The sequence below is a fragment of the Lynx canadensis genome, chromosome F2, assembly GCF_007474595.2.
Source record: "Lynx canadensis isolate LIC74 chromosome F2, mLynCan4.pri.v2, whole genome shotgun sequence".
In the NCBI taxonomy this organism is placed as follows: domain Eukaryota; kingdom Metazoa; phylum Chordata; class Mammalia; order Carnivora; family Felidae; genus Lynx; species Lynx canadensis.
The window spans coordinates 55,731,129-55,755,534 of record NC_044320.2 but is presented as its reverse complement, the minus strand read 5'-3'; the positions used below and the strand labels follow the sequence as shown (position 1 = coordinate 55,755,534).

The window sequence follows — 24,406 nt, the reverse complement described above, 5'->3', positions numbered from 1 at the left end:
TGTTTCTAGGAATTTGTCCATTTCTTCCAGATTGCCCAGTTTGTTGGCATATAATTGCTTATATTATTCTCTTACAATTCTCTGTATTTCTGCAGTGTTGGTTGTGATCTCACCTCTTCAATTCATGATTTTATTTATTTGGGTCCTTTCTCTTTTCTTTTGTTAAGTCCAACTAGGGGGTTATCAATTTTGTTCACTCTTTAAAAGAACCAGTTCTGGGTTTTGTTGATCTATTCTTTTTTTAAATTTCTGTATCATTTATTTCTGTACTAATTATTTTATTTTATTTTATTTTATTTTATTTTATTTTATTTTATTTCCCTTCTTCTGCTAGGTTTGGGTTTTAATTGCTGTTCTTTATCCGGCTCCTTTAGGTGTAAGGTTAGGTTGTGTATTTGAGACTTTTCTTGCATCTTAAGGAGACCTGTATTGTTACATACTTCATTCTTAGACTGCCTTTGCTGCATCCCAAAGGTTTTGGGCTGTTGTGTTTTCATTTTCATTTGCTTCCATGTATTTTTTTAAATTTCTTCTTTGATTTCCTGGTTAACCCATTCATTCTTCAGTAGGATGTTCTGTAACCTCGTCTTTCCAAATTTTTTCTTGTGATTGACTTCAAGTTTCATGGTGTTGTGGTCTTAAAATATGTGTGGTATGATCTCAATCTTTTTGTACTGCCTGAGGCCTGATTTCTGACCAGTATGTGATCTCTTCTGGAGAATGTTCCATGTGCACTCAGAAAGAATGTGTATTCTGCTGCTTTTGGATGCAATGCTCTGAATATATCTGTTAAGTCTATCTGGTCCAGGTTATCATTCAAAGCCATTGTTTCCTTGCTGATCTGCTTAGATGATCTGTCCATTGTTGTAAATGGGGTGTTAAAGTTTCCTACTATTATTGTATTATTATCAATGAGTTATTTAAGTTTGTTACTATTGTTTTTCTTTTATTACTAATTTTATTTTTTTTCATTTACATCCAAATTAGTTAGCATGTAGTGCCACAGTGATTTCAGGAGTAGATTCCTTATTGCCCCTTACCCATTTAGCCCATCCCCCCTCCCACAACCCCTCAAGTAATCCTCTGTTTGTTCTCCATATTTGAGTCTCTTATGTTTTGTCCCCCTCCCTGTTTTTACATTATTTTTGCTTCCCTTCCCTTATGGTCATCTGTTCTGTGTCTTAAAGTCCTCATATGAGTGAAGTCATATTATACTTGTCTTTCTCTGACTGACTAATTTCGCTTAGCATAATACCCTCCTGTTCCATCCACATAGTTGCAAATGGCAAGATTTCATTCTTTTTGATTGCCGAGTAATACTCCATTGTATGTATATACCACACCTTCTTTATCCATTCATCCATCGATGGACATTTGGGCTCTTTCCATACTTTGGCTATTGTTGATAGTGCTGCTATAAATATTGGGGTGCACATGTCCCTTTGAAACAGCATCCCTGTATCCCTTGGATAAATACCTAGTAGTGCAATTGCTGGGCCATAAGGTAGTTCTATTTTTAGGGTTTTTTTTTTGTTTTTTTTTGTTTTTTTTTAATTTTTTTTTCAACGTTTATTTATTTTTGGGACAGAGAGAGACAGAGCATGAATGGGGGAGGGGCAGAGAGAGAGGGAGACACAGAATCGGAAACAGGCTCCAGGCTCTGAGCCATCAGCCCAGAGCCCGACGCGGGGCTCAAACTCACGGACCGCGAGATCGTGACCTGGCTGAAGTCGGACGCTTAACCGACTGCGCCACCCAGGCGCCCCTAGGGGTTTTTTTTTGATGAACTTCCATACTGTTTTCCAGAGTGGTTGCACCAGCTTCCATTCCCACCAACAATGCAAAAGAGATCCTCTTTCTCCACATCTTCGCCAACATCTGTTGTTGCCTGAGTTGTTAATGTTAGCCATTCTGACAGGTGTGAGGTGGTATCTCATTGTGGTTTTGATTTGTATTTCCCTGATGATGAGTGATGTTGAGCACTTTTTCATGTGTCAGTTGGCCATCTGGATGTCTTCTTTGGAGAAGTGTCTATTCACTTTAAGTTCTTTAAGTTTATTATTAACTGATTTATATATTTAGGTGGCTCCACACTGGGGGCATAAGTATTTACAATTGTTAGATCTTTTTGATGGATAGATGCCTTTATTATGATAGAGTGCCCTTCTTCATCTCTTATTTCAGCCTTTGGTTTAAAATCTAGTTTTTCTGGGGGTGCCTGGGTGACTGAGTCAGTTAAGTGTCCACCTCTTAATTTCAGTTCAGGTCATGATCTCGTGGTTTCATGAGTTCAAGCCCTCCATGGGACTCTGTGCTGACAGTATGGAGCCTGCTTGGGATTCTCTGTCTCCCTCCCTCTGCCCCTCCTCACTCACACTGTCTGTCTTTATTTATTTACAAATAAACTATTTAAAAAATAAAATGAAATAAATAAAATAAAATAAAATAAAATAAAATAAAATAAAATAAAATAAAATAATAAAATAAAACAAAATAATAAAGTCTAGTTTGTCTGAGATAAGTATGGCCACTCCAGCTTTCTTTTGATGCCCATTAGCATGATAAATGGTTCTCCATATCCTCATTTTCCATGTTGAGGTGTCTTGGGCTAAAATCAGTCTTTTGTAAGCAGCATATCAAGGAGTTTTTTGGTTTTTTGGGTTTTTTTGCCCATTCTGATACCCTATGTCTTTTGACTGGAGCGTTTAGTCCATTTCCATTTAGAGTAATTATTGATAGATATGAATTTAGTGCCATTGTATTACCTGTAAAGTCACTCTTCCTGTAGATTGTCTCTTTTCCTTTCTAGTTTTTGTTGTGTTTGGTATCTCTTTCCTGCTCATAGGGCCCCCTTTAAAAATCCTCACAGAGATGGTTTAGTGTTCACCAACTCCTTTAGTTTTTTTGCCTGTCTTGGAAACTCTATTTCTCCTTTTCTGAGTGACAGTCTTGCCAGATAAAGGTTCTTGGCTGCATAGTTTTCCCATTTAGTATGTTGAATATATCATGCCACTTCCTTCTGGCCTGCCAAGTTTCTGTGGATATGTCTGATGCTAACCTTATGTGTCTACCTTTGTAGGTTCAGGACCTTTTGTCCCTAGCTACTTTCAGAATTTTCTCTTTACCTTTGTATTTTGCGAGTTTCACTATGATATATCATGGTGTTGACCTGCTTTTGTTGATTTTGATGAGAGTTCTCTGTGCCTCTTGAACTTGAATGCCTGTTTCCTTCCCCAGATTATGGAAGTTCTCAGCTATAATTTGTTCCTATAAACCTTCTGCCCCTTTTTCTCTGCTCTTCTTCTTGGACTCCTATGATATGGATATTATTGCACTTTATGGAATCACTGAGTTCCATAAGTCTTTATTTGTGACCTAATAGTTTTTCCTCTTCTTTTCAACTTTATTATTTTCCATAATTTTATCTTCTATATCACCTATTCATTCCTTTGATTCTTCTATCCCCATTGTGATTACATTCAGTTGGTTTTGCCTTTCAGTTAAAACATTTTTTATTTCAGCCTAACTAGTTTTTAGATCTTTTATCTCAGCAACAAGCGTTTCTCTGGTGTCTTCTTTGCTTTTTTCGTGCCCAGTTAGTATTCTTATGACTGTTGTTCAACATTCTTGTTCAGATACTGCTTATATCTGTTTTGAGCAAATCCCTGGCTGTGGTTACATCTTGATCTTTCTTTTGGGGAGAATTCCTCCATCTTGTCATTTGTCTAAGTCTGTCTTTTCCGTGTTATGAAAGCTTGTTGTTTCCTGCTCCTGAGAGTAGTGCTATATTAAGAAGGGATCATACATTGTCCAGGACCTGGTGCTTTAGGAAGTGTTTCTGGTGTATGCTGTGTGCAGTCTCTACTTTTGTGATTTGGCTGCTCTTTCCCCAGGTCAGTCCTCTGCAGAGTTCCCCCTTGTTTGCAATGGGGAGTGTTTGGGCCTTTATAAATAGGTGCATTTGATTTGTTCGTTAAAATAAGCCTGATTTTTAAAAAAAATCCTCCAAAAAAAGAGAAAAAGAAAAGGAACAAAAACAAATAAGCAACCAAAAATCTTTATGCCTGATTCCAATGAGAAAGAAAGAAAGACCTGATCCAAAAATGGGAAAAGGAAAAAAACCCAAACAAACAAAGAAAAATTATAAGCCTAATTTAAAAAAAAAAAAAAAGCCCAGTCCTATTTCCACCAGAACCGAAGCAGAAACTTTGGAGCACTCTATGATCAGTAGACCTGCTGCATGCGGGGTGTCTGTGTTGGTCCTCTGGGGAAGAGACCTGCTGTGCTTGCTCACAGACCTGTCCTAATAAAGATGCCCTTGCAGGATACAGGGGGGCAGGGTTTGGTGTAAGTGGCTCCAGCCTCCACTGGTGGTGCTGTATTGCTCACTGAAGCTTGTTATGTGGCAAACACTTTTTAAAGCATATTATATAATCATATTTAATTCTCATATAACAGAGGTAGCTACTTCTATTAGTCTTAATGCAGAACTGAGGAAACAGGGATTCAAAGAAGTAACTTTTTAAAGCTCATGCCAGGAGCGCCTGGGTGGCTCAGTCGGTTAAGCGTCCGACTTCAGCTCAGGTCACGATCTCGCAGTCCGTGAGTTCGAGCCCCGCCTCAGGCTCTGGGCTGATGGCTCAGAGCCTGGAGCCTGCTTCCGATTCTGTGTCTCCCTCTCTCTCTGCCCCTCCCCCTTCATGCTCTGTCTCTCTCTGTCTCAAAAATAAAACCTTAAAAAAAAATTAAAAAAAAAAAAAATAAAGCTTATGCCATCAGTCAATAGTACAGTTGAGATTTGAATCCAGAGTCTGACTCCAGAGGCTTCACTACTGGTATAGAAGGGAGATAGAAACTACACTTGAATCAGCAGCTAGACAAGGCAGTAATCACTTCCTGCATTGGTTACCATTGAGTCAGCTGAAAGAGGTTTGTCTGGAGAGCATGCCTCGTGTTTAGGGTATGCAGCAATCTCAAGGGTAAGATATTTCCTACCCCATACCTACTTCCCTTCCCCTTCTGGACATATTCAGTCTGAATTACAAATGTCCTTTTCAGTCTATCCAGAATGCATTCTCTTTCTAATTTAATGTTGAATATAATCTGAACTCAATCACTACATTGACCCTCAAAATGGGATTCTGAAAAAGGCAAAGAGGTTCTTTAGGTGTGGATCAGAGCAAGATATTCAGACAGATAGGGGTTTGAATCCCAATTTGTTCTTTTACTAGCTGTATATCCCTGGGGAAATTAAATATTTTGAAGCTCAGTGTCCTCATCTCTATAATGGCAATACGACCACCTCTCCTAGGGTTATAGAGAGGGCTAGATACATAGTGCTTAATAAATGATAGTACTCCTACTTGACTTACTAGGAATATCAATTCTGAAGGCATCACACCTAGCAAAGGATGGGGTGTGCTTTATTGAGGGGTAAGTTCTAGGAAATAATGCCAAAATGCACAGTCTGGGCTGGGCTTTCTCTTTGCACTTGTCAGTTCAGGTTCTCTCTCCAACTGGGGAGCCTTTTGGACTCCTGCTGCTCTCTCTCCAACTGGGGAGCCTTTTGGACTCCTGCTGCATACAGGGCTAGACTCCTGGGGAAGTGTTCAGAGTCCTCACTTTGACTTCAGGTCTAAGCCATGTTCTTCAATCCAGCTTCTCTGGCAATAAAGCCCCACTTTTAATTCATATCTGCCTTCTGTGTCTATTTCCCAATTCATTCACAGAATTTGGCCATAAAATCGGTCTACAGTTGAGGCAGTGTGGTGGCGTGAGAGATCATAGCGTCAAACCACACCACCTAAATTGAATCCCAGATGTACCTCATACCAATCTGTGACCTTGGGAATGTTTCTAACTTTTTCTGTGTTGTAGTTTCTTAATGGTACATACTTGCAGGATTTTTGTAAAGTCTGAGGTAATATATATATAATACCTAGAGCAGTGCCTGGTACTCTCTTAGCACTAAATAAGGGTTGTTAAAAATAACATATCTGGAGAATTTGTGTCAGAGTAAAGGACAAATAAGAATCCTACTTCCAAGCCCCATCTTTGCTGACCCCAATCAAGCTCTGCCACCATGAACCACAGAACTGATTATTTCAGTGCTATTTGTGTCTCCTTTCCAAGATCTCCCCACCCTTGGTAGCTATTTTGAAATGTCTCTTAACTCCATCGCAATCACTCAGGGGATCCACTTTAAAAGTTGAATTCCCATGGCATTCCCATGTCCAGCACTATGTTAATGCCTGTGAGATATGAAAAACTAATATAGAAGGGTATACTAACCAGGACAAAAGTAGAATTTTAATCAACATGAAAATAAAGTTAGCATTAATTTATTAAATCCTGACCATAAATTTTAATAAGCTTTATCCATCGGAAGCAAAAGGAATTAAATAACAATAAAAGCTTATAACATGCTTGACTCATGAAGGAAATTCACTGTAGCTAAATTCAAAATTTAACATTTTGCCTTATAATTTCAAGAAAAAGGTGGGCTGTATCAGGTTAGTTAACTTTGTAAGAATTTAATTTAATTTCAAGGTAGAAATTATTTGTGTATTTTCTTCTACAATTAGTTGATTTTGGAAGATGGTATTCCATGCAACATTCAACACATGAGAGAAGGAATTGCAAATATATAGCATACCTCTAACCCTTACTGCTTCCTAAGCCAAGAGTTGATATCACCAGTTTTGTCTGCAGACTTCTAAGTTCAGCCCTGATTTGAGACTTTATGTTCAACATAACTTTTCCAACAACAGTCACTATTAAGCAACTGGATGTATAAGCAATAAGGAGCCTATCTGCCATTCCTCCACTAGACAGTGCTTTGAAATCACTCTAAATAAGGATTAAAAGGCAGTCGCCTGGAGTATATGCCTTCACAAGATGTAAGCTTGGCCTTGATGGATGCATAGAACAGGATAGTCCAAAGTTATAGAAAAAAGGACAGTAGAAATTCCACATAAAGGACTAACATAAGTAAGGGGAAAAAATTGGAAATAAGCTTGGTAAATCCAGGACACCAAGAGGAGACTGGCTTGCATCAGGTAGATAATGTAATGATAAATGAAGTTCAAATTCCATTGTTTTTATTTTCATCACTGTCAATAGGGCTCAAAGATAATTTTACCATTTCACCTTCTGTGGGCAACTACTGGTATTAAAAAATAGAAACGCACATGACCCTTTCCCTATCATGAAAATGTTAAAAATTTCTTTTTAAAAAAGCATGAGAAACTTTTTGGCTTTCTCTCACAGCTGGTAAAATTCCTCAAGGAGGGGCAATGGTAATAATATATTTGTTGAAACTTTTTTTAGTACTAAGCACTTTACATGAATTATGCCATTTAATCCTTTCAACCTCCTATAACAGATACTATTTTTTTCTCCATTTTGCACATGAAGAAACAGTTGCCTAGTGTCAAGATAGTGTCTTCCAAATTTTGTTTTGCTGTTTATATTTAATAACCACTAGCAGACAAGTAGGGGAAAATTAGCCCTATATACTTACCAAATTATTTTAAAAAATAAAAAAAAATGTTGGACATATATATATATATGTCCAGTTTTAACATGTAAAGATATTTGTTAAATACATTAGATGATCTCTTTTATTGGCTATGAGTTCTTATAAATGTGTACATATACGGATTAAAATTATTAATGTGTTTTAGAGGTAAAATTTATCACATTAGCCTCTTGGAAAGTTATTATAGAAATGAGGTATGCAGTCATTTATTTTTACTCTTCTTTCATGAACTATTTGCCCAGCTAAGAATTGGTAAGATTTACTCTACTAGAGTTGAGTAAATGTACTTAAACCTCAGGTAATAATAAGCACTTAGAATTCTAAGATAATAGATACATCCATAAGAGAATTATAGCACCCTATCAGAGGACTAGTTTGTATTTCTGTTCAAAGTAAACAACTTACCTTGGGGGTACAGTTCAACAACTGTAACATGCCCTGTGAAACTCTTGATAAGTGGAGATTGAATTCCTCACTGTTATTCACTTTGACAAAGTGCTTCAACTTGTGAGCAGCACGATATAAAAACACAGCTTCCTATTATAGAAAAAAAATTAGAAGGGTTGTGGTTCAAATAAAATATGAAGAAATGATAAGCTTTCGTAAGGAGCCTAAAGCCAGAGCTGTGTTGCCAAATAATGCCTCACCTCCACCCCAGATTTCCATTCCAGTTAATCACATGACTGACAAATAACTAGACTAAAACTGTGTAGCTCCTAAGTGACAGTCTGAAGTCCCTAGAATTTGGTTTAATGATTATTTGACTTTTTAAAGTCTCCTTTCTTTATAATATACCTTTATGATCTCATCACTTATGAGTGAGCATATAATAAGATTATTGAATTTTAAATGAGATAACCAAAGGAGAGGGCTTCTGGAGGCAACAGTAATGAAAGGTATGTGGTTTCTCTTATTATTTTTGTACCTTTTGAGCTATGGATGAATAGCTGGCAATAAGAAAATAAAGGTCCATATTCACTTCAAACAAGTCTTTCAAATATTTAAAGAAATTAAAATTAAAAGAATTTATGAATACACTATGAGATACTATGAGGTTAATTTGGTTACTGTGAATTTAAAAAAGACTTGAATATCATACTGGTTTCTGTAGATGGAAATAACACATACTATTTTCTGTAGAAGGAAATGACACAGACTTTTGTTGTAAGGTTTGTAAGTTGTAATATTCCACCAACCAGAGGTAATAGTTGTTTGAAGATAAACAAATATTGAAAGAAAAAATTTCAAAGCCCTAGAAGTAAATTATCGTCATGACATGTTTGTGAATATGTAAGCAATCACTCTAACAAATATTTTGCTGCAGAAGAATTTCAGAAATAAGGGATATGTATGTCTTTGAATTCATCAGCTCTTCTAACATTTTCAAAGTGAAAATAGAAATGCTAAAATAGAAAAAAATTATTTACCAAATAAGCATAGGGATCTTTGTAAAATAATTATAAAAGAAGACCACAGTATAACCTAATAGGTCAATGGGAACTGTCTGGTGAGAACCAAAAGAATATGATATGAATATAAGCAATATAATTATCTCTAACAGACATACAAATAATATAAGCTTCTATAAAGTCAAATTTGAATGACATAAATTCCAAGTAATTATTATTACCTTATTATCATCACATGCATGTTTTTTAAAAACGTTAGGTTCATTATTCGGGCAATTGGTACGATTTTTTATCATGGTGTCCTGTAGAAAGTAATTATATAACAGTATGGTTAAATTGGGGACTTTTCTAATATGTAGCAATTTTTAAAACAACGTTATAAAACTTTGTCTTAATATATGCATTTTAAGGAAAATAACTTTAGCCTGGTTCAGCTGAGTAGGCATAAAGAATAGTTTTCTGTAGTTGAAGAATAAACAAATATATATACAACCCCTCACATCTTTAGAGCTTCCCCCAGACTCCATAATTTAATCCCAGAAGTCACTGAGAGAATCTGGTTCATTTGGGGAAATAAAAGTAAGTACCTATTTCAGAAGTTATGTTATGTAGACAAAATATTATAAAATTTGAAATCATGAAGTTGAGATGCATTTAAGAGGTTTTCCAGTCTGGTTTCCTGCCACTACAAAACAGCAACAAAAGAAACTTACATTAGAATAAGAGAAAACCTCTTGACACAGTGAAATTGTATTTATTCTACACAGCTTTTTTTAATAATCCAATTTGTCTGGGATGCTTGAGATAGAACTTTGCTAGAAACAATGGGATTGAATGTGTGTGTGTTGTAATGTAGGAGTACGGAGGCAGATAGTACATGTTCATTTTTCATTTCTAAGGAATGTAGTATTAAAATGTGGGGACTACTTGAATCAAGAATTTAGTTGAGGTATTAGGAAGAACTTCCTAAGGATTCAGATTCTCTTATGCACAGGATTGGACTATTCTGTCAAGCAAACCAGCAATTCCATGCTATGAGAGCTTCTAGAAAGACTTCAAGTAATTTTAGCCTATAGGTTGTCACCAAAGAAACAGGAGAAATGGAGTAATGGCAAACTTTAGTCATGGTCTTCTCTCAGAAAAGTGTGCATTACTCTAGTTACCCGTGAAAAGCATAAATGGTCTCTGGGTATATGTTGGCCTTAATAGTAGTATATACTATCTATACTATATAGTATATATACTATATATACTATAGTAGTATATACTATCTATACTATAAAGCACTATATCCTGCTTTACCTGCAGGAATTAGTGTCTGAACATTCATTTAACCACTCAACACTTACTATCAGCCAAAGTTCAAGGTTCCTGCCCAGCCCTATGAGAAAAAGAGACTAAGAAAACACCGTCCCAGTTTCTTGTGCCATTTGATACAAGGGGCAGGTGCTGCATCCCTCGGACACTTTTACATCACTTTTTACCTTTGGAAAAGTATCCTTTTGTAAACAGAAAATTTGTTAGTGTTAACCACCCCCATTATACTGAAAATGTCTCAAGTGAAAATGGGTATATTTTCTATAACTCATGTCGCCATTATACACATTCTAGAAGAAGTGAAGAATTGACATTTGCCTATTAAATCATTTTCCTATGGATATCCATTTAATTCCAAAAAACCCAATAAATCATACATATATTTCTCTTTGATAAAACACAGAGCATTTTTTTGTCATGACATTATTTTTAAAAAGCTATAGAAGAGACTCTATAGAGAACAAACAGGTTGCTGTTTGTGGGGGGATGGGCTAAATCGGTGATGGGTATTAAGGAGGGCACTTGTGATGAGCACTGGGTGTTATATGTAAGTGACGAATCACTAAATTCTACTCCTGAAACTAAAAGTACACTATATGTTAACTACTGGAATTTAAAAAAGAACTTGAAGCATTTTAAAAAAAAAGAAAAAAAGAAGATAGACAAATTTGCGGCTAATCGGTAATGTTTTCCAATTTACCAAAAATATACAAAATATACACAATGAGTACATAATTAGTACATTTATTGGATCATTGTAACAAATTGCATGGCACATGAATATCTGAAAAGCCATTTGGTGAAGCCATTGCTCCCAGTATTAAAAAAAACAACTCATTGATATGTAGTCATATGTTGTTGTATGTATGTATAACATACAGAAAGGTAATGTTATGCTAGTTGATTTGTTTGCCAAATGCTTGTTATAGTATATAAAGAAGTGACAATACACTTAAAAGGTTGACTTCTATAGAGGTAACAATTATTGACTCCAGTGCATTTTATGAATACATTAACAGGTGCACATGAGTGCCAATTACAGTTGGCTTCTGAAATTGTTTTTATGCAAACTTGATGAGAAGGATGTTTCAGACTAAGGTCAATGGAATCACAGAGTTGAAGAGAACCTTAGATATCCATCTCTTGAGTTACTTTACTTGATTTATCAATAATAATTTCTTATAGGCATCATGACATATTTGAAGATTTCTTCATATTTATTATGAATAGGTAAAATCAAAAAAGAAAAGCCAAGATCACATTGACTTTGAACTGCAACATTTTCCAGTATGAAACATGTTATATAAATTGTTCTAAAAATACATAATGTCCTTTCAATTAAATTTTTTTTTTCAACGTTTATTTATTTTTGCGACAGAGAGAGACAGAGCATGAACGGGGGAGGGGCAGAGAGAGAGGGAGACACAGAATCGGAAACAGGCTCCAGGCTCTGAGCCATCAGCCCAGAGCCTGACGCGGGGCTCGAACTCACCGACTGCGAGATCGTGCTTTCAATTATAAACTGACATGTCTTTCAGTATAATTTTCTTCTTGGGAATTTTTCCTATTATGTTTGTAACAGTAGCTTCTTCAGAAACACTAATTGTATATAAAATGGATTTCATCTTTTCTTTTATATATTTATCTTTGATTTTTAAAAATCTCATTTTTTGTGTTTTTTCCCCCATATCTTCCGTATGCCTGTTCTAACACAGCACTTATTCCTTGTTCCATCTATCCTCCATTTTCCCCCTAAATCTAAAGAGCTCACCTTAATTTTCTCTATTTTCTCTTCTCTTACATTGTATTATTTTTAGATCTTTTTACTTTGGTTTCTTAGAAAGTGTTGAGAAGAAAAATTTTGACATTTTCTACTGCTTTCATGGATAATTCATCTTTGATATGAATTCATTTTTCTCATCTATGTATTCATTGCTTATTTATGTGTTTATTTGTTCATTTATTTTGGTAGTATCAATACATAGTCTTTTTATTGTCTGGTTATCTTTTGAAGTGATGCTAAAGTAAATTAGATGATTTTTCAGCCAGTATACAACTCTTCCCTCCACCTTATCAGAGGACGTATTAGTTTCCTAGGGCTATTGTAGAAAATTACCAAAAACTTGGTGGCTCAAAAAAACCAGAAATTTATTCACAATTCTGGAGGTCAGAAGTCCAAAAGGAAGGTATCAGAGATTCTAGGAGAGAATCCATTGTTTACTTCTTCTTTCTTCTGTTGGCTACCAGCATGCTTTGGCGTTCCTTGGCTTGTGGCCACATGGCTCTAGCCTCTGCCTGCAACTTCGTCAGCTTCTTTTCTATGTATTTGTTAGATCTCCCCCTGTGTTTCTCTCTCTTCTTTTTCTTCCAAGTTTTTATTTAAATTCCAGTTAGTTAACATACAGTGTGATATTAGTTTCAGGTGTAGAATTTAGTGATTTAGCACTTAAATACAATACCTGTTGCTCATCACAACAAGTGCACTCCTTAATCCCCATCACCTATTTAACCATCTCCCCATCCACCTCCCCTCTGGTAACCATCAATTTGTTTTCTATAGTTATGTGTCTGTTTCTTGGTTTGCCTCTCTTTTCCCCGACAATGTTCATTTGTTTGGTTTGTTAAATTCCACATATGAGTGAAATCATATGGTATTTGTCTTTCTCTGCCTGATTTATTTTGCTTAGCATACTACTCTCTAGCTCCATCCATGTTATTGCAAATGGCAAGATTTCATTCTTTTTGATAGCTAAGAAATATTCTAGTGTGTGTGTGTGTGTGTGTATATATATATATATATATATATATATATATATATACTATTTCTTATTTATTCATTTATCAGTCGATGACATCTGGGCTCTTTCCATAATTTGGCTCTTGGCTATTGTTGATAGTGCTGCAATAAATGTCAGGGTTCATGTATCCCTTTGAATTAGTATTTTTGTATTCTTTGGGTAAATAACTAGTAGTGCAATTGCTGAATTGTAGGGCAGTTCTATTTTCAACTTTTTGAGGAAGCTCCATACTGTTTTCCAGATTGGCTGTACCAGTTTGCATTGGCACCCCCACCTTTCTCTTATAAAGAGAATGCCACCTGTGATGGCATTTAGGCCCAACTGGGCCTAAATCCAAGATAGTTTCATTATGTCAAAATTCTTAATCACATCTGCAAAGACTCTTCTTCCTTATAAATTTCTAAAGATTTTGAACCTGATGTCATCAAGTGACCATAGCCTCCTGTAGAGAAGTACTTCCCTGCCCATTGATGTTGAGTTTGACCAAAATACTGTGCTTTTGGATAGTGGACATTTGCAGATGGGACAAGAGCAGAGGCTTGAAATGTATTTGCACAACTGAGTTGGGCTACTTACACCAATGTCTTTCAACATGAGGAGAATAAGCCTCTGGTAGCAGCTTGTTCATTAGCTAATACTGCCTACTAAATTATCACAAAACTTAGTAGCTTAAAACAAGAAACATTTATTACCGTATAGTTTCTGGGGCCCAGAAATGTTGGAGGAGCTTAACTGAGTGCTTCTGACTCTGCATCTTCCATGGAGCTACAGTCAAATGTTGGCCTTATCTGTAGTCAAGTGAGGCTTGACTAGGTCTAAAGGATCCACTTTCAAGAGATCTTATTCATATAGCTACTAGCAGGAGGCCCCAATTTCTCACCACATGGGCCTCTCCATAGGTGTAAGTATCCTTACCAAGATGGTGGCTGGCTTCCTCACAAGCATGCAGTTCAACACAGAGCAAGGAGGAGGCTACAAAAATGTCTTTTATGACCTGGTCAAAAGTCACACACTGCCACTTCCATCTTATTCTATTGGTTGCCAGTGAGTCACTAATTACAGTCCATACTCAAGAAGCAGAGAATTAAGCTCCATCTCTTCAAAAGAGCATCAAAGAATTTGTAAACATATTTTAAAACTACCACATAGCTGTTCCTTCTGGGTCCTGTGACCCACAATGAAGCATGTAGAGGTGATCGAGCCCAACCAAGTTGTATACCTGTGATTTGGAGATAAATGCATACTGTTGTATGTCTTAGTGCTGTTTGTTATGAAGTAAAAGCTGACTCACAGAAAACTATTGCTTCTTGGATCAATTAATGGCCAAAAATAAGGTGGAAGGGGCAAGGGTAATGGCCTGGGGCAGCTAGTACCTTCAGTTCACATATATTGTCTTAGAACATTCTTAGCATCATAAAGAGATAGTTCTCTTCTTAATTTTTCTTTTTCCTTTTTTTTTTTTTTCCTTTAGGAGAGAAGGTCAGTCTGGCCTACATGGAATCTTCATGGTCACATGTGTCTAAATGAACTAATGTCTATTGCTGATAAATGATTCTGGTCATCAGCTACATGCTATTTCTTTTCTATCTTCCTATTCATTTTGTAGGACAAGGCTGATTCTAAGGATTGGGGTTTTGACGCAGAAGATAAAGATTCAGACTCATACCTTGCCATTCTCTGAAAATGAACTTGTTGCCTACAGAAATAGTCTTAATTTCTGATCATCACTATCACAACCTATCCATGGTCTAAAGCCTTGTCCCATATAAAGATTCATTTGGAGGGCCTTTTCAAAGTGAGACTTATTTTTGGTGAAATCTGTACTACATCTGAAATTTGAAAAGGTGTATATTGCTCTTGGAATCCTATTTTAATTGGTACAAATTTTACCATTTGTCAGGTAGCTTAGCAGACTGTAGTATGAATTGGTAGTTGATTCTTAGTGTAAATAAAATGTCATTTGTTTATTCTTCAATCAAATATTTGTTGAGCATCTACCATGTACTTTACAGTAGTAGAGACAGAACTGTGATCAAAATCATAAATGGTTGCAAACTTCAGGAATTTTACTGTCTGGTAGCAAAGACAGACATTAATCCAGTAATAATCACAATCAAATCCAAACTTGATAACTGTTAAGAATAAAGGGCATATGCAGCCATGAAAACCTATACAAGAACCTATACAAGATTTTACTTAAGAACCTCAGTGAAGACTTTCATGAGAAAGAAATACTTTAACTGAGATCTGAACCATGAGTGAACTAAAGAAAGAGAAAATAGAGGAGGATTTGTGATGTAGGAAACTGCATGTGTGGCTACATTTAAATGGGGGGGGGGGGGGAAAATGACAGATATGCTTCTGGAAAAAAAGAGTAAGGGAAAGCAGGTGTATAGCTGAGAAAGCAAAAGAAATCACTGGTTCTGCATGAAAACAGAAGGGCTGGAAGAGACAAAATTATGCAGGAGCTTAAGAACATGCTAAAGAGCATTGTCTTGATCCTAAAAGCAATAGTTAATGGCTAAATACCTTTTTCAGAGATTATATTAATAGCAGTCTGATGAACAGAAGAATTCAAGAAGGTATATGCATGAATCTTTAGGAAGCTATTGCATTGTCTGTGCTTGAGATCACGGTTTATTGGACCTGGTGGTGGGAGAGAATGTAGAGATAGGTGAATCTTTAGGAAGCCAATTTAACATGATTTAAAAATTAAAGTTAATGGAGATTGACATACCAAGGATGATTGATGGTTTTTCTGGTACTGTGTTGCAATTTACTGAGAAAGGGAATAGTAGAAAAGGTGGAGTAAATAAGTCATGTGTGTGATTTTAAACAGATGAAGTTTGAACTGATGTTCAGAGATCTAAGAACAGATGTCAAATAGACACATACATAGAAAAGTCAGAGAACTGTAAACAAAACCAGAAGGATAGATTCTTTAAAGAGGTGAAGTTCCATTATCCAAAATGCCAACTAAAAAGTCAAGTAAGTGGGGCACCTGGGCGGCTCAGTTGGTTAAACGTCTGACTTCAGCTCAGGTCATGATCTCGTGGTTCGTGGGTTTGAGGCCTGTCTCAGGCTCTGTGCTGACAGCTCCGAGCCTGGAGCTTGCTTCAGATTCTGTGTCTCCCTCTCTTTCTGCCCCTCCCACACGCATGCTCTGTCTCTCTCTCTTTCAAAAATAAATAAACATTAAAAAAAAATTTTAAAGGTCAAGTTAGCTAAGTTCTGTATGAAATTTATCCACATAAAAGGAGCAAACTTAAGTAGGAAAAAACTGATAATAAATGGTAATACTAATGATGGAACATAAAATATTAAGCAGATATTATATTTGTTTTGAGGTAATGTGTGTGAACAAAGGAATATGCTTATAATAAAACATCAAAAGAAAAAAATATTACATAAAGCATATATTCAAATGTATGTACATTGCACACATATGAACATATATAGGAGAGGCTCTCTTAACTGATCAACATTAAACTAACTTTCTAGTTTGGTCAATACTCTGTATTTTCTGTACAATCTGTACAGATTTTCTGTACAATCTCTATATTTTCTGTAAAAACATATTGGCCAATGCCACAGCACACTGAACACCCCCAACTAGTAGTCTAGTTCCTGATATACTCATACATTTTTGCACTTGAGTTGCACATTTACTAAGTCAATTCCTTAACACTGAGTTATAGTCTGGCATGTAAGGAACTTAGATGCTGCCACTCTGTCATAATAACAAGTAAAAAAGCTGAACCAACCGAAGAATCAACAACTCTTTATATCTGTCAGAAAAGGGAGTTTACAGGGAAAACTGCTGCCCCAAATATTGGAGAGATAGACAGGTAGATACAAATAATCACAATTTATAGCGGCATAAATCTCCATGGGAGCCAGCTAGACAGAAAAACCTAATCCATAATTTATAATTTGCTGAATGCTGAGTGGACAAGTTTGAGAGTTAAAACTCCAAGGGTACCCTATCATCAGTGTGTGTGTAGTGGGGCGGGGCGAGGCACACTCTTCTGAGTTTTTCCTATAGAAGTTCTATGAGTTCCTCACAGTGAATATCTAAGAAAAATCCCCATGTGCTTCTGGCAGAGGGAAGGAAACAAAATGATTTTCAAATATGTCAGAGCATTATGTTGTTCTTAACAAGGCCTACCTCAGGAGAAACTAGTTAAACAGAACCTAACCTGATGGGTTTTATCAGAGCCCAACCTATCTGGGGTAAGGGAAATATCCAACTCCATCCCCTCTAGCCATCTTGTCTCACCTAACATGGGGAGATACTGAGAAGCATGGGGAAAGTTTACAGTCCAGGGGCACAGACTCATCAAAAGACTGAGACCTAATCATAGTAATATAAAATGTTCCCTTTCTTCCCACATCTTATCACTTCATTACTCAAAGCCTATTTGCCACAGATGCCTGTTCAATACATCATGTTCATCCTTCAATAAAAAAATTACAAGGCATACTAAAAGGCAAAAGGCACAATTTGAAGAGACAGAGCAAGCATCAGAACCAGAATCAGATAGGGCAGAGATGTTGGAATTATCAGACTGGGAATTTTACAGTAAGGGCTTTATTGGGAGAAGTAGACAACATGCAAGAAAAATGGATAATGTAACAGAGAGAAATTCTAAGAAAGGATATAAAAATAAATTCTAGAGATCAAAACTCTTATGATAGAATAATGATCTTTATTAGAGTAGACATGACTGAGGAAAGAGTCTCTGAGCTTGAGAATATGACAATAGAAACATCTAAAACTTACAAGCAAAAAGGAAAAATACTAGAAAAAAATCCATAACAGAGTCCCTAAGAATCCTGGACAACTACAAAATGTGTAACAAACATACAGTGGGAATATCAAAAGAAGAGATAAAAAAGGAACTCAAACAATATTTAAAGCAATAATGACTGAGAATTTCCCCCCAAATTAATGCCAGACACCAAACCACAGATTCAGGAAGCTCAGAGAACACTAAGCAGAATAAGCACCCCAATCCTATATCTAGGCATATTGTATTAAAACTTTAGAAGATCAAAGATAAAAAAAAATCTTGAAAGAAGCCATGGGTGGGGAGATGGTTGGGCAAAAATCTTACCTAAAAAGGAAGCAAAGATAAGAATTACATCCAAATTCTCAGAAATCACTGAAGCAAGAAGAGAGTAAAGTGAAATATTTAAAGTGTTGAGAGAAAAAACCACCAACCTGAAATTCTGTGCCCTGAGAAGTTATACTTGAAAGAGGAAAGAAACAAAGACTTTCTCAGACAAATAAAAGCTAAGGTAATTTGTTGTCAATAGACCTACCTTGAAAGCAATGTTAAAAAAAAAAAAGTACTTCAGAGGGGAGGAAGATTATATAGGTCAGAAATTCAGATCCACATACACACACACACACACACACACACACACACACACACACTCAAAGGGAAGAGCATCAGAGAATAAGTAAAGATAAAATAACAACTTTTATTTTCTTATTACCTAACAGTTCGTTTAAAATAATATTAGCAATGATGCATTTGAATATATATACATATATATGTGTATATATATATATATGTATACACACACATATATATATATAACTTGATTATATATATATATATGTGTGTGTGTGTGTGTGTATGTATAATGTTTGCTTATAGCTGAAATGAATGAAAGCAATGATACAAGTGACAGGAGGAAGGAAGAAAAGGATTGAGAATATTTTGTTATTTTAAGGTACTTGTGCCACCTGTGAAGTGGTATAGCATTATTTGGAAATGAACTTGGATTAGTTGTAAATATATATGGAAAACTCTAGGGTAGCTACAAAAAAGTAAAAAATGTATAATTTCTATACTAACAAAGGAGAGAAAATGGAATTATATAAAATTTCAAATCACAAAAGGCAAAAAAAAAAAGGATGGAAAACGAAAATAGGAACAAAGAGAATATAGGAGCAAATAGAAAATAGTAAAAAAATATATAGTAGGCATTAATCCAACTGTATTAATAACCACTTTAAATGTCAATAGTCTAACTACATCAATTAAAAAACATTGTCAGATGGATCAAAAGGACATAACTCAAGTATATATTGTCTACAAGAAATGCACTTTTTAAAAATTTTATTAAAAAAATTTTTTTAATGTATTATTTTTTTTAAGAGACAGAGCATGAGTGGGAGAGAAGCAGAAAAAGAAGGAGACAAAGAATCTGAAGCAGGCTCCAGGCTCTGAGCTGTCAGACATGGGACTTGAACCCACGAACTATGAGACATGGAGCTTGAACTCATGAACCGTGAGATCATGACCCAACCCAAAGTCGGAGCTTAACCGACTGAGACACCCAGGCACCTCATCCCCCTGAACGCACTTTAAATATAAAGAGACATGTAGATTAAGAGTAAAGTGATGGAGACATATATACCATGCCAACACTAATGAAAGGAGGGGTAATAGTATTAATTTCAGACAGAGATGACTTCAGAGCAAGGAAAGTTATCAGGGAAAAAAATGGGCAATACATAATGGCAAAGGAGTCAATTCTGTTCTTAGTGTGTATGTGCCTAATAACAGAGACAAAATAAATGAGGCAATAACTGATAGGATGCAGAGAAATAAATGAATCCACTATTATAATTGGAAGCAATAACATCCCTCTCTCAGAAATGGACAGATCTAGCAAGCAGAAAATCAGTAAGGACATTTGAACACAAGTTGAACATAAGAGCACCATCAGTTAACTGTATATAATTGATATCCAAGACCATTTAATCCAACAGCAGATTACATATTCTTCTCAAGCACACATGGAATATGATCCAAGACAGACCACATTCTGGGCCATAAAATAAACCTTAACAAATTTAAAAGAATAGAAATCATACAATGTCTGCTGTTAGATCACAATGGAATTAAGCTAGAAAGACAGCTAGAAAATCACAACATATTTGGAGATTAAACAACATAGTTTGAAGTAATATATGGATCAAAGAAGAAATTTAAAGAGAAATTTTAAAATATTTGAAATAAATAAAAATGAAAATATAATTTATCAAAATCTGAGATGCAGTGAAAGCAATCCTTAGTGGAAAATTTAAAGTATTGAATGCTTTAAATTTGTGTTAAAAAGGAAAAAGTATCTGGAAAAAAAAGGAAAAAGTATTGATTTTGAATATATATATATATATATATATATATATATATATATATAAATCTAAGTAAAAATCTAAGAAAATCAGTAATCTAAGCTTCCACCTTAGGAAACTATAAAAAGAAGAGAAAATTAAATTCAAAGTAAGCAAAAGAGAAGAATGATAAAAGAGCAGAAATCAATTAAATTGAAAATAAGAAATCAACAGAGAAAATCAGTAACACCCAAAGTGGCTTCTTTGAAGAGTTTAATAAGATCAATAACCTTTAGCCAGTTTAACTAAGAAGAAAAACCACACAAATTACTAATATCAGAAATGAAAAAGAGGACATCGCTACAGATTCCATGACCATTACAAGGACAATTAAGAGAATTCTATTAATAACTCTATATCTCCAAATTGATAACATAGATAAAATGGACCACTTTTTTGAAAGACATAATCTGCTATATATAATTTCTTATGTGTTTGATAGAATTCATCAGTGAATCTATCTGGGCCTGGTATTTCTGTTTTGAAAGGTTATTGGCAATTAACTGAATTGCTTTAATACTGATAGGCCTATTCAGGTTGTCTATTTCTGGGTAAATTTTGGCAGATTTGGCATTTTTCATATATAGACTTATTATGTTGAAGTATGTTCCTCTAACCCCACTTTATTGAGAGTTTTTTTTTTATCATGAATAGATATTGAATTTTGTCAAATGTTTTTCCTGCATCTCTTGAGATGATCATAAGTTTTTTAGCCTCCATTTTGTTGATGTGGTATATCATGTTGTTGATTTGCAAATATTGAACCCTCCACGTATCTCCAAGAATAAATCCCACTTGATCATGGTGAAAAATCTTTTTAATGTATTGTATGTGGCTTTCTAATATTTTGTTGAGAATTTTTGCATCTGTGTTCATCAAGAATACTGGCCTGTAGTGTTTTTGTTTGTTTGTTTGTTTGTCTGTGGTATCTTTGTCTAGTTTTGATATCAGGGTAATGCTAGCCTCATAGAATGAATTTGGAAGCTTTCCTTCCTCTTCTATTTTTTTGGAATAGTTTGAGAATAGGTATTAATTCTTCTTTAAATGTTTGGCATAATTCACCTGTGAATCCATCTGGTCCCAGACTTTTATTTTTTGCTACCTTTTATTTTAAATTGCAAATTCAATTCAGTTACTTGTAATTGGTCTGTTTAGATTTTCCATTTCTTCTTGGTTCAGTTTTGGAAGATTGTATGTTTCTAGGAATTTATCCATTTCTTCTAGGTTGTCCAATTTGTTGGCATATAATTTTTCATAGTATTCTCTTACAATTGTTTGTATTTCTGTGGTGTCATTTGTTAATTTTCCTCTCATTTCTGATTTTATTTATTTGGGTCCTGTCTCTTTTTTTCTTGATAAGTCTGCCTAAGGGTTTATCAATTTTGTTTATCTTTTCAAAGAACTAGCTCTTGGTTTCATTAATTTTTTTCCCTTTATTCCTTTTTTTGTGTGTGTCTCTATCTCACCTATTTCTTTATATTTTCTTTATTCTACTCACCTTGTGTTTTGTTTGTTCTCTTTTTCTAGTTCTTTTAGGTGTAATGTTAGGTTGTTTATTTGAGATTTTTCTTTATTCTTGCGGTAGGCCTGTATCACTATATATTTCCCTCTTAGAACTGCTTTCACTGGGTCCTGAAGATTTTGGACCATTGTGTTTTCATTTTCACTCTTCTCCATTTTAAAAAATTGCTCTCTCTCTTTTTTTATTTGAGAGAGAGAGAGAGAGAGAGAGAGCATGTGAGCAGGGACAGAGGGAAAGAGAGTGAGAATCTTAAGTAGGCTTACGCGTGGACCCTGATGTGGGGCTTGATCCCTTGACTGTGAGATCATGACCTGAGCTAAAATCAAGAGTCAAATGCTCAAGTGACTGAGCCACCCAGGCACCCCTGGAAAATTCTTTTTAAGAATTATCTTAAATACCAAAATTCATATACCAAAATTATAAAACATATGAAAAGAAGCATAAAGAAAGAATAGTATCTGACAGTAAGTATGAATCACTTTAAACTCTGAAATTGAGACTAACTGCACAAAAAATGGATTATATGAGATATACAATGGAAATAAAACAAATTTTAAAAATATTTCTTACATAAAATGTACAAATTGATTATTAAAAGACAAACAACCTAAAAATGGGTAAGAATAGGCTTGATTAATATAAAAGGAAATGCACACTGTCAACATGAAATGATGGCCATTTTATAGTAGCAATAGAAATGCAAATTTAGCCTATAATTAGGCACAGATTTTCACTTATCAAGATTGGTAAAAATGTTAAAGGCTAATGACATCTGTTGTTGGCAAGGATGTGACAAAATGTGCTCCCTTATTTGCTGGTCAAAGTGTGAATCATTTTTCAAATGAATATACCATTTTCTTCAGCAAATCTCAATTAGGGGAACCAATTTTACAGAAATTTAAGGATAAGGAGTAACTAGGTGGTTAAGTTGGCTGAGCGTCCGTCTCTTTGTTGCAGCTCAGGTCAGGTCACGTTTTGAGCACCACATCCAGCCTGCACTGACAACGTTGAGCCTGTTTGGGATTCTCTCCCTTCCTCTTTCTGCCTCTCCCCTGCTAGTGCTCTTTCTCTCTCCAAATAAATAAACTTTGAAAAAAAGAAATTCAAGGATTAACTCAAAGGAGATAATGTGCACATACAAATATATATATGTATACACATACAAAGATGTCTGTTGTAACATTGTAGGATTAAATATTGACTGATCACCAATAAGAAAACTGTTGGAAGAACTGTAGAATACACTAAATGTGGAACATAATGCATTTATGAAAAAAACTGTTCTAGATATATTTGGCCTAGAATGATAGTCATGATATAAAGTGAAAATAATGCATAACAAATAGAAGAGCCATGAATATATTATGAACCCTCTATTAAAAATTGTAAAGGAAAATACCTTCATATGTCCTATATATGCAGATATGTGTGTGAATTTTGTATGTTTGTATGCACATTACATATATGCATAGCTTTTCTTGAGCAAGAAGGATATTTTCATCAAACTGCTAATATTAATTATTTCAGGTGCATGATTCTGGTGGGGACAGTGGAGAGAAATTAAAAAGGTTTCATACATCTCAGTACTGTTTGAATAATGGCAAACAAGTAACATATTTGACATTAAAAATATTTTATGTTCAAAGTAAGTAAAAAATACAAATATAGGAAAGCTCTGTACCATGCAAACCAAAAATTAAAGTAGCATAGTACAAATAGTGTGAGCAAAAAATTTATTGCACAAACTAGAACACTTTTAAGAATGCAAGAGGAAACTAACCAAATAGGCTGCCATTCTGGTACAATCCAGAATGGTCCCAGAAAACTGGGGTATGTGGTCACCCTGTGAAAAAAATAAACTTCAAAAGTATTATCACAGAGAACAAAGAAGAACATTTTCTTTTTTTTTTCTTTTCCAAGTTTTTATTTAAATTCCAGCTAGTTAACCGATAGAGCAATATTAGTTTCAGGTGTAGAATTTAGTGACTCATAACTTACATACAATGCCCGGTGCTTATCACAAGTGCCCTCTTTAATACTCATTACCAGTTTAACATGCCCCCACCCAACCACCTCTCCTCCAGTAAGCCTCAGTTTGTTCTCTATAGTTAAGGATCTGTTTTTTGGTTTGCCTCTCTCTCTCTCTCTCTCTCTCTGTCTCTCTCTCTCTGTCTCTCTCTCTCTCTGTCTCTCAAAATAAGTGAATCAAAATAAGAGAATCCTCTCTTAGAAATATGCCAATCTTCTCATTCCCTTCTGTCTTGGAGAAAATGCTCTTGAAATTTTATATGCTCAGACTCAATTTGGATATAATTATTTGTTTATTCTTTTTCTTGAAACACTGGCTTTTCTACTAAAAAATCCCATTCCATAACAAATATGTCATATAACTGTTCCAAAAGAAAGCAGTTACAGCAATACAGTTATGAAAAGGGCTCTGGATTTAGATGGTCTGGGCATAATTTTGTATTCTAGTATCCACTAGCTGTGACTCTGGGCAAATTACTTTATTTCATTATGCCTCAGTTTTTCCTATGAAAGAAACTGTATATTATATCCCAGTGTAGTAAAGGAATAATAATAGTACTGAACTCAAAAGGTCTTTGTGAGAGTAGGAGAGATATGTAG

The 24,406-nt window shown here is 35.1% G+C and overlaps 1 protein-coding gene across 3 annotated transcripts in view; it reads right to left on the bottom strand.

Annotated features, from left to right (window-relative positions):
* Positions 1 to 24,406, bottom strand: part of IL7 (interleukin 7) — a 91,310-nt gene that overhangs the window by 39,777 nt on the left and 27,127 nt on the right. For 2 of the 3 annotated variants that reach the window (XM_030303966.1, XM_030303965.1), the window contains exons 3-4: positions 9,171 to 9,251; positions 7,946 to 8,077 (exon numbers count right to left, since the gene is read on the bottom strand). In XM_030303966.1, the coding sequence (XP_030159826.1) occupies positions 7,946 to 8,077; positions 9,171 to 9,251 (213 nt within the window). The remainder of the gene's footprint in view (positions 1 to 7,945; positions 8,078 to 9,170; positions 9,252 to 24,406) is intronic. The other variant, XM_030303967.1, reaches the window with a different exon arrangement.